This window comes from Chenopodium album, chromosome 11 (assembly GCF_948465745.1).
Source record: "Chenopodium album chromosome 11, dcCheAlbu1.1, whole genome shotgun sequence".
Classification (NCBI taxonomy): domain Eukaryota; kingdom Viridiplantae; phylum Streptophyta; class Magnoliopsida; order Caryophyllales; family Amaranthaceae; genus Chenopodium; species Chenopodium album.
In genome coordinates, this window is record NC_137844.1 from 14,876,888 (window position 1) to 14,887,094 (window position 10,207).

Consider the following 10,207-nt stretch of genomic DNA (forward strand, 5'->3'; position numbering starts at 1 on the left):
ATATACTTTGTTATAATTGTAAAATTTGACATAATACAAGCATACAACTGGAAAGCACCCCAAATGAAAATGTGGGGGCAAAGAGCAATGTCCACGCGTGTCCTAAAAAATTCATGCAATCACGCCATCAGTCGACCACAACATGCATCTTCTCCACCGCTTCCCTTCCTTACCCTTATAGAGTAGTATGCACTCTTCCTTTAGTTCTTCTTCATCTCTTATCTTTTTAAATTTCTCTTTACTTTCTCTTTGTTAAATTCATAGTTTATAGTTATAATTTGAGTGTGAAATATGGAGTTGATAAATACATTTCTGAATTTTGCAGCTCCTCCTTTTACTTTTATAACATTGTGCTTTTTGTTGCCACCATTTCAAATTCTCAAGTTTTTCTTGTCCGTCTTCTCCTCTGTCTTCCCTGAAGATGTTTCCGGCAAAGTCGTCCTCATTACCGGCGCTTCCTCTGGTATTGGCGAGGTAATTTTATTTATCAACAAAAAGTTCAAGCTATGCATGAATGCATCCATTGAGAAATACTACTTGTCGTAGTAGGCCTCTTTATTTAAAAATAATTTCAGTTTAGTAAAAATAAGTCTAGTTTAGTAAAATTCAGTAACTATAAAGAAGAAATATAATTAAAAATCTGTAACAGAATTAATTTCAATTCAGTAAAACAATTTAAGTTCAACAAAAATAAGTAAAGTGAATGACGCCGTAGTCCAAATTCTAATCAATTTTACGTACATGCATCTATGTTATACTTTTTTTTTTGGTGTTCCACCTGGTTTGCCCTTTGGGCTAATCCAGATTCGGAATCACTTCTGGGTGGTTAGGTTTCAATCCCCTCCCGATTGTTGTTGCAGGGGATCGAACATGGGTATTCCCTACCAAGTGTAGTCTCAATCACCACTACACTAACAACCAATTGGTCACCTATGTTATACTTGTATATACATTAATACATATTGCCGTATCAGTGCTTTTATAGTCCGTACCTTACATATCGTTCATCATTTTATTTTCGTAAAACATAAATTTGTGTCTTGTTTAACATTCTTTCATTTAAGTTAATTATTCTCAATTGCGTATTCTTGGTCTTTAAAAATTTACATTTGACTATTAATGTTTGTGCACAAGATTGTGCACAATTTAACTTTTGCAATATTAATGGTCTAATACTTTATCTGTTTTTTAATACTTGTAATACAACCTAGTGGCACACACTATGAGATCAAGATCTTATAATGTACGACAAAATTAATCAAAATAATTTTTACACATGATACCTAAACCTTCTCTAATCTTAATTGTAGAATTATATTAAAAATTCGCTCGTTTACTTTCACTAATCACCTTCTACAGTTGCAAGTCTAAAAGTTGTTCTGCGAATAAAAGAAAAATGATTTAAAATAGTCACAAGGATACTTGCAATATTTTTTTTTTTTTTGCTCAATGTATATTTTTTGAATATCAATGATTAAAATGATTATTAGTTAAAGTTTAGAGTTGGCACATGTGCCATTTTAAATAGTTTATTTTGAAATAGAGGGAATATGAATAAACTATACAAAACCTATAAAATCTCATATTGGTAATATATATTTATTCTTATATATGACTAAATAATCAATCAATCAATCAATCAATCAAAGCCTTAATCCCAAAAGTGGGGTCGGCTAACATGAACCAAATTTGATTATTCCGTGTAGTCATCAACATAAATCTTTCTCCTCCATCCCTTACGATCCAAAACTTCATCCTCACGTAAATCCATGCACTTCATATCCTTCCTCACTCCTTCCAACCAAGTCATCTTTGGTCTCCCTCTTCCTCGTTTAATCCCTCCATGGTCCCACTCTTCCACTCTTCGCACCGGTGCACCCTCGGGTCTCCGTCTTACATGTCCAAACCAACGCAGACGATTTTCCCTTAATTTATCTACAATGCCCGCCACACCTACTTTCTTGCGAATAACCTCATTTCTGATTCTATCTCTTAAAGTGTTTCCACACATCCACCTTAACATGCGCATTTCCGTAACCTCCATCTTTTTAATATGCTCTTTCTTAGAAGCCCAACATTCTGTACCATAGAGCAACACTGGTCTTATGGCAGTCCTGTAGAATTTTCCCTTCAACTTTAAGGGAATGCTGCGGTCGCATAGCACTCCCGTGGCCGCTCTCCATTTAAGCCACCCTGACTTAATCCTGTGGGTCACGTCTTGATCAATGTCACCATTCTTCTGGATGATCGACCCTAGGTACTTAAAACATTCACTCATGGTCAAATCCTTTCCATCCAAACTCACCACTTCATTGCTTGTCCCCCTCTGAGTGCCAAAACGACATACCAAATATTCAGTCTTACTCCGACTTAGCTTAAACCCTCTAGATTCCAACCTTTGCCTCCATTGCTCCAACTTGACATTAACCCCATCCTTAGTCTCATCCACCAAAACGATATCATCTGCGAACAGCATACACCATGGAACCTCATCTTGAATTGGTCTAGTTAATTCGTCTAGAACCGTTGCAAAAAGAAAAGGGCTTAATGCAGACCCTTGATGCAATCCGATTGTAATAGGGAAATCTTTTGTCAACCCTCCGCATGTCCTCACATTTGTTGACACATCCCGATACATATCCTTAACTAGGTCTACATACCTTCGTGGGATACCTTTCTTCAACATTGCCCACCAAAGTATCTCTCTTGGCACCTTGTCATATGCCTTCTCTAAATCAATAAAGACCATATGAAGATCTTTCTTCTTTACCCTATAAAACTCCATCATTTGTCTTATCAAATGGATTGCCTCCATAGTAGATCTCCCAGGCATAAAACCAAATTGGTTATCTGAAATGCTTGTGCATGCCCTCAACCTTTGTTCAATCACCCTTTCCCACAACTTCATAGTATGGCTCATAAGCTTAATTCCTCGATAGTTAGAACAATCTTGAGCGTCTCCTTTGTTTTTATAAACCGGGACCAAGGTGCTCTTCCTCCAATCTTGTGGGATCCTTGTAGCCGTCCATATCTTGTTGAAAAGGTTTGTTAACCAATCAATACCAATCTTACCCAAACACCTCCACACCTCTATCGGTACCCCATCAGGGCCAACCGCCTTCTTAGGTTTCATCTTCCTCAGTGCAATCTCCACCTCTACTCTCCTAATCCTTCGCACATACTCCATGTTGATTTCTTCATCACTCATAGAGGTATCTCCTATCACAACTCCATTACTTCCATTAAATAATTCATCGAAGTACCCCTTCCACCTGTCCTTGATGCCCTCCTCTTGCACTAGGACCATTTGGTTCTTATCTTTGACACACTTCACCATGCCAATATCCTTCCTTGCCTCTTGTCTTCTCTTTGCCATCTTATAAATGATCCTTTCTCCCTCCTTGGAATCAAGCTTTTCATAAACCTCCTGATATGCCTTTTCTTTTGCTTGGCGAACAGCTGCCTTTGCCTTACTCTTAGCCTCCTTATACGCTGCAAAGGTTTCATCACTCCTACATTTTCCTAAGGCTTGATAGCATTCCCTTTTTTGCTTAATTACTGCTTTCACCTCTTCATTCCACCACGAAGTATCTCTCTGTACCGAAGTTCTTCCCCTTACTTCCCCTAAGACCTCTTTGGCCACTCTTAGGAAACAGTTCTTCATTCGTAACCAGGTCATGTCCGGATCCACCTCTCCATCCCAATCCGCTTCTTCAATTACCTTTTCTGTAAAGACCTTAGCTTTTGCATCCCTTAGGGTCCACCATCTTATCCTTGGTTCTTCTTGTCTAACTTTTTTCTTCGCCTTCTCTTTCAGACGAATAGTCATTACCAATAGCCGGTGTTGGGTGACCACACTCTCCCCTGGGATAACCTTACAGTTTATGCAACTTTGTCTATCTATGCTCCTTGTGAGCAGGAAGTCTATTTGAGTTGCATTTGCTCCATTCCGAAAAGTTATCAAGTGTGAATCCCTCTTCTTAAACCAAGTATTAGCCAAAATTAAATCATATGATTGGGCAAAATCCATAATAGCTTCACCACCGGCGTCCCTCTGCCCATACCCAAAGCCTCCATGGACACTCTCATAGCCATCTCGGCTCGCCCCAACGTGCCCATTTAGATCCCCTCCAATATATAACTTCTCTGAGTGGTGGACACCCTGCACCACCTCGTCTAGGTCCTCCCAAAATTGTCGTTTCTCTTCTGCATCTAAACCCACTTGGGGAGCATAAGCACTGATAACATTCACAATCTCCTTGCCACATAGCAACTTCAGCCTTATCAACCTATCGTTCTTCCGATAGACCTCGATCACCTCTTTTGCCAACCTCTCATCGAGAACCACACCAACTCCGTTCCTAGCTCCACCATTCCTTGTTCTGTGGCTCGTTTCTTGCCCAACATACCATACCTTATACCCCAAAACCAAGCCTCGAGCTCCTTCTCCTGTCCATCTTGTCTCTTGGAGGCACATGATGTTCACGCGTCGTCTTTTCATTACTTCTACCAATTCTGCTGATTTTCCCGTAAATAATAAAAGATATATTTAAAAGTAGATAACTTGACCATAGGGACAGTAGATGGGAAATATTCTGATAAACACTGAGACATTATAGATTGTTAATTACTTCTATACGACTATATAGTCAAAAATTGAAAACTTCTCTAGAGTCATAAGAGAGTAACAGACATTCTTGATATTTCTAGTCGTTGTATGGGTCCAAAAACTAATTTTGTTACAGTTAACGTGTTAATTGTAGCTACATTAGTACCTTGTACATATATAGGGACGTAATAACGATTTTATGCGTGAATTGAATCGATTTTGTGATATTGGTACAGCATCTAGCCTATGAATATGCAGAAAGAGGTGCATCTTTAGTGCTTACTGCTAGAAGACAAGGAAGCCTAGATGAAGTTGCAGACTTATGTCTTCAGTTGGGCTCACCCGAAGCAATAGTGGTGGCTGGTGATGTTACCAAAGTTGAAGATTGTCGCCGAATCATTGAGGCTACCATAGGGCACTATGGAAGATGTATGAAAGCGAAACTGTTTTCTTAGTATTCAAATAACAGTTATGGTCATTTTTGTGATGCTAACATTGCATTTGAAGTACTGAAAGTTAACAAGTTTGCCTTTTTAAATGCAGTGGACCATTTGGTCAATAATGCTGGCATTATCGGGGTTAGTCAATTTGACGATTTAGAAGATGTCACCCGAATGAGGCCTGTTATGGTAATTTTAATTCATGCACTCTTGAACAAAGTAGACGTAATTCTTTACATATTAACTTGTTAAGGCTAGTATGGACTATGGTGAAACATGTATACTCCAGTTGTCACGTTAATAGTGTTATTTGAACTAGTAATGTACTTATGTGACCTATGTTACTCGATCTCTTCATTTTACCTCAAATACCCGGATTGGACCCTCAACACTTGGACATGGATATCACCCTTGTACGCTTCATTTTAGTTCAAAATCATTGAATTTTTTCACAAAACACGTACCCATGTCGGACACGGGTCAGGGTACTTGAGTCCAAGTAACATAGAATGTGACAATTATATTAGAAAGTAGTACTCTAGTTAATTGACAGCTAATTCCCTGTCCAAATTAATTTTTGTGATGATGCAGGACATTAATTTCTGGGGCTCAGTGTATATGACCCGATTTGCAATCCCCTACCTCAAACAAACTGCTGGAAAAATTGTTGCTATGTCGTCTTCAGCGTCCTGGATGCCTGTACCAAGAGAGAGTTTCTACAATGTACATATACTTTTGCTAGAATTCTAAATAAAAATGTTCAATATTCAACATTTTAATCTATTGCCCTTTCATCAACTGACTCTGCTTCTTACAAAATTACAGGCAAGCAAAGCAGCAATGTTGGCGTTCTTTGAGACACTCAGGGTGGAACTAGGTTCCGAAGTTAAGATAACGATTGTTACACCCGGTATAATAGAGTCCAAGTTTTCCAAGGGCAAGGTCTGGACAGAGAGTGGCATGAAAGTGGATCAAGAATTAAGAGATGTAAGCTTTTCTAGTGCAACAATCTTTTAATTTGCAAGTACAACAATGAACAAGAATGTCTTATTTTGTACTAATTATATGAATATATAGTGATTAATGAGAATGCAATCGACCTTATGAAATTGATGTGTAAATATGCAGGTACAAGTGAATGTAATACCAGTGGGAACGGTTGAAGGAACTGCAAAGTCCATAGTTCGCAGTGTATGCAGGGGTGATCGATACGTGACAGTCCCAGCATGGTTTAAAGTGACATACTTCTTGGAGATGTTATGCCCTGAGGTGCTCGAGTGGGCATATCGTTTGATGTTCCTTATAAGCACAGACAGTACACCAACAGGAGCAATGGGGAAACATGCGGTGGATTTTCCCGGGGCGAAGGCAATGCTATATCCTTCTGGTATCCAGTCTGCAGATATCAAGAGAAAGTAAGTGAAGGGTTGGTTTTAGAGCTGAATTCTCAAGATGAGTAACATCAAATGGCTTTGGGTTTTTGTGTTCTGATCTCTTAAAGCTTTTATCTATGTAAAATGTAAGGCATCCTAAAAATTATGCAGATATTGTCAATAGTTAATAATGTTTTGTGGCAACATTTATGGTATAATTGGAATAAAGTTGGTTTGAATAACTCAGCTGAATATTTTGTTTTAATGTTTAACTAGTTATGCCCGTATTTCATATTTTATACTCTTTAAATTTCTTTCTGTATTTTGCTGAATTTTCAATACAATATGGTAGCTTAGTTAAAATATCTCAAGGTATGTATTGCCCAATTAATACATTTATACATGTAAAATTACCCAATTAATCCTATTTAATTTGTTTTAAAAACAAATAAGCTCTATATGTCTAGAATGATTGTACTACATGAAATTTTAAGATATTTATTCACTAAAGGACCACTCGTCAAAGTTGCATTGGTTTATTTTTGGCTTGTACTACCTTTTTTAAACACAACAAAGACGAAATATATTAATTAAAGATTATCCTTGCATCAATATGATTACAAGAAAAATGGATGTAGGTAAACCCAAAGGCATCAACTAAAACTAAAACAAAGCACAAGGAGTGAAAGTTTCTGAAAAAAATCAAGAAAATCAGATAGAAAAGGCTAAATAGAAATTGAGATATTTTTTATTACGAGTGAATGAATAAGATTATTACAGCAAAGGAAATATATATAGCTTCTATTACAATAAGAAGATTCTAGAAGAACTAAATAACAAACTTCCTAAAATGTTGTAACCACCTAAGCTGACGTGGCACAAGTCATAACAAACTCCGATGACATGGCAGAGACTCTAACAAACTCTAGCCACCTTGTTGTGTATGCAAACTCTCAATACCCCCTTCAAGGTGGGAGATGAATTAGACTGAAAATTCATTCTCAACTTGGATAGAAGAACCTGCAGCTGGGGTGATGGTAGTGTTTTAGTAAACAATCAGCTAGTTGTTGACCAGTATGAAGATAGGCAAGAGTAATCAGTCCTTCTACTACCTTGTATCTGGTGAAGTGGCAATCAATTTCTATGTGTTTTGTACGTTCATGAAACACAAGATTGTGTGCAATATGCAATGCTGATTGATTGTCACAATGCAAGGTAACAGGTTTTAAACCTGTAACACCCAACTCCTCTAACAGTCTGATAGACCAAGCGACTTCTAAAGCTACTGAAGCCATTGCCCTGTACTCAGCCTCAGTTGAGGACTTTGACACCAAACCTTGCTTATTTGACTTCCAGGCAATAGGAGATCTCCCAAGCAAAAGCACATAACCAGTGATAAATCTCCTGGAATCCACACAGCTAGCCCAGTCTGAATCAGAAAAGGCTTGTAATGTAATGTGATCAAAAGCACGAAGAAGAATGCCCTGGCCTACTATATTTGCAACATAGCTTAAAGTATGAATAAGATCCTGTAAATGAGATGAATAAGGCTTCTACATAAACTGACTAGGGACTAAACTGCAAAGGACAAGTCAGGCCTTGTATGAGTTAAAAAAATTCAGCTTCCCAACCAAGGACCTGTATTATTCTACATCAGATAAGGGATCACCAAGATGTTGCTGTAGTTTCAGGCCCAAAGGAAGAGGAGTAACATCTCTATTCTTCAAAGGCAAGCCACAGTCAAGAAGCAATTCCTTAGTAAACTTCTATTGGCTTAGTAAAATGCCATCAGAAGTGTAACCAACTTCAATCCCAAGAAAATAGCTAAGTCTACCAAGATCTATAATGCTGAAGTGATGGTGTAAAATATTCCTCAAACAACTCATAGTATCACTATCATTCCCTGTCACTATTATGTCATTAACATAAACTGCTGCAACACAAATCAACCCATTTTTCCTCTTCATGAACAAGCTGTAATCATTTTTGGACTGCTCAAAGCCCATACCAATCAAGGAACTGGCCAGCTTCATAAACCATTATCTTGAAGCTTGCTTCAAGCCATATAAAGACTTTCTCAATCTGCACACCTTGTTCCCTGGGTTTTCAAACCCCTCTAGCACTCTCATATAGACTTCTTCCTTCAAATCTCCATGCAAAAAATCATTATTCACATCCAGTTGAAAAAGATCCCATTTCTCACATGCTTCCAAAGCAATAAGACACCTAATAGTGTTCATTTTCACAACTGGAAGGAATGTTTCCTCATAGTCTATCCCATATTTCTGATTAAATCCCTTGGAAACAAGTCTTGCCTTACATCTTTCAAGCCCTCTATTAGCTTTTAACTTCACCTTGAATACCCATTTGCATCCAATGGGTTTGTTTCCTTTTGGTAAATCCACTAGATCCCAAGTACTATTACCAACCAAGGCTGTAGTCTCCTTTTCCATGGCTTCAACCTATAAAGGGTCCTTGACAGCTTGAGCATAACTAAGAGGCTCATGTATATCATAGGCATGAGCAAGAAAACACGTGTGATCATCTGGAAAATTGGTGTACACCACCAGATTACACCAATGTCTTGTATCTGCTTCAGAATCAGATTGAGGGTGGGAATTAGTCGGGAAACAATGATAATCCTTAAAGTGAGATGGGAATATATGAGGTCTAGAAGAATGTTTGACAGGATTGAGGACTGAGTGTCCAGTATCATAATCTTGAGCAATGGCAGTGTCTATGACAGGCACAGAATCTTGAGAAGAATAAGAGAAAGAGGGTTGAGTGGAAGATGAAGAAGAAGAGGAAGAAGAAAAAGGTGAGGAAGGTGAGGGAGGAATATTTGTGGGAGTATTATCATGAGATGGAAAGACAGAATCTGAATAGAAACTGTCATCATGAGTAAAAGGTGATGATGTAGAAACAAGAAGATAAATTGCATTGGAAAATAAGGTTTCAGGATGTTGTTTGACATGGAATAAATGGTAGGGAAAATGTTTCTCGTGGAATACAACATTTCTAATAACTTTGATCTTGAAGATGACAAATCTAAGAGTTTATACCCTTTCTGACTTACTGAGTATCCCAAGAAAACACAAGGATTAGCTCTCTCATTTAGCTTAGTTCTATGGACCTTTGAGGTAAAACCAAAACATAAACATCCAAATGTCCTTAAGTGAGAGATATCAGGGATGAAACCTTTCAATCTCTAAAAAGGAATATCATTACTAATGACTTTTAAGGGCATCCTATTAATTAGATATACAACACATAACACACAATCTCCCTTAAATCTCTCAGGAACTCTAGATTGAATGTAAAGAGCTCTTGTAGTTTTTAAAATGTGCTTATGTTTTCTCTCTACCACCCCATTTTGTTGAGGGGTATCAAGACAACTGGTTTGATGCAAAATCCCACACTTAGTAAACAAAATCTTCATGTCACCCTCACATAAATCCTGTGCATTATCAAATCTAACAGTTTTAATTTTAGCACCAAACTGTGTGTCTACCATAGTGATAAAATCAGACATGATAGAATCAGACTTGATTTTATTTCTCATCAAATGAACCCAAGTAAATCTGGAAAAATCATCTACAATAGTCAAAAACTAATTACAACCACTTAGAGTCTTTACAGAATATGGGCCCCAAACATCAATGTGTATAAGCTCAAATGGTGAAGTGGTTTTTATTGAACTACTAGGGAAAGGTAACCTAGTTTGCTTTGCCTTAGGACACACTTGACATATAGTCTTGTCCTGACAAGCTTTTACATCACATTCT

The 10,207-nt window shown here is 37.7% G+C and overlaps 1 protein-coding gene across 1 annotated transcript; it reads left to right on the top strand.

Moving 5' to 3' along the window:
* Window positions 1-291: 291 nt before the first annotated feature.
* Window positions 292-6,640, top strand: LOC145568640 (11-beta-hydroxysteroid dehydrogenase A-like). The gene is made up of 6 exons (XM_081628071.1): window positions 292-474; window positions 4,846-5,038; window positions 5,153-5,238; window positions 5,641-5,772; window positions 5,875-6,036; window positions 6,178-6,640. The coding sequence occupies exons 1-6, from the start codon at window positions 292-294 to the stop codon at window positions 6,466-6,468; spliced, it is 1,047 nt and encodes a 348-aa protein (XP_081484197.1). The 3' UTR covers window positions 6,469-6,640.
* Window positions 6,641-10,207: the final 3,567 nt, after the last annotated feature.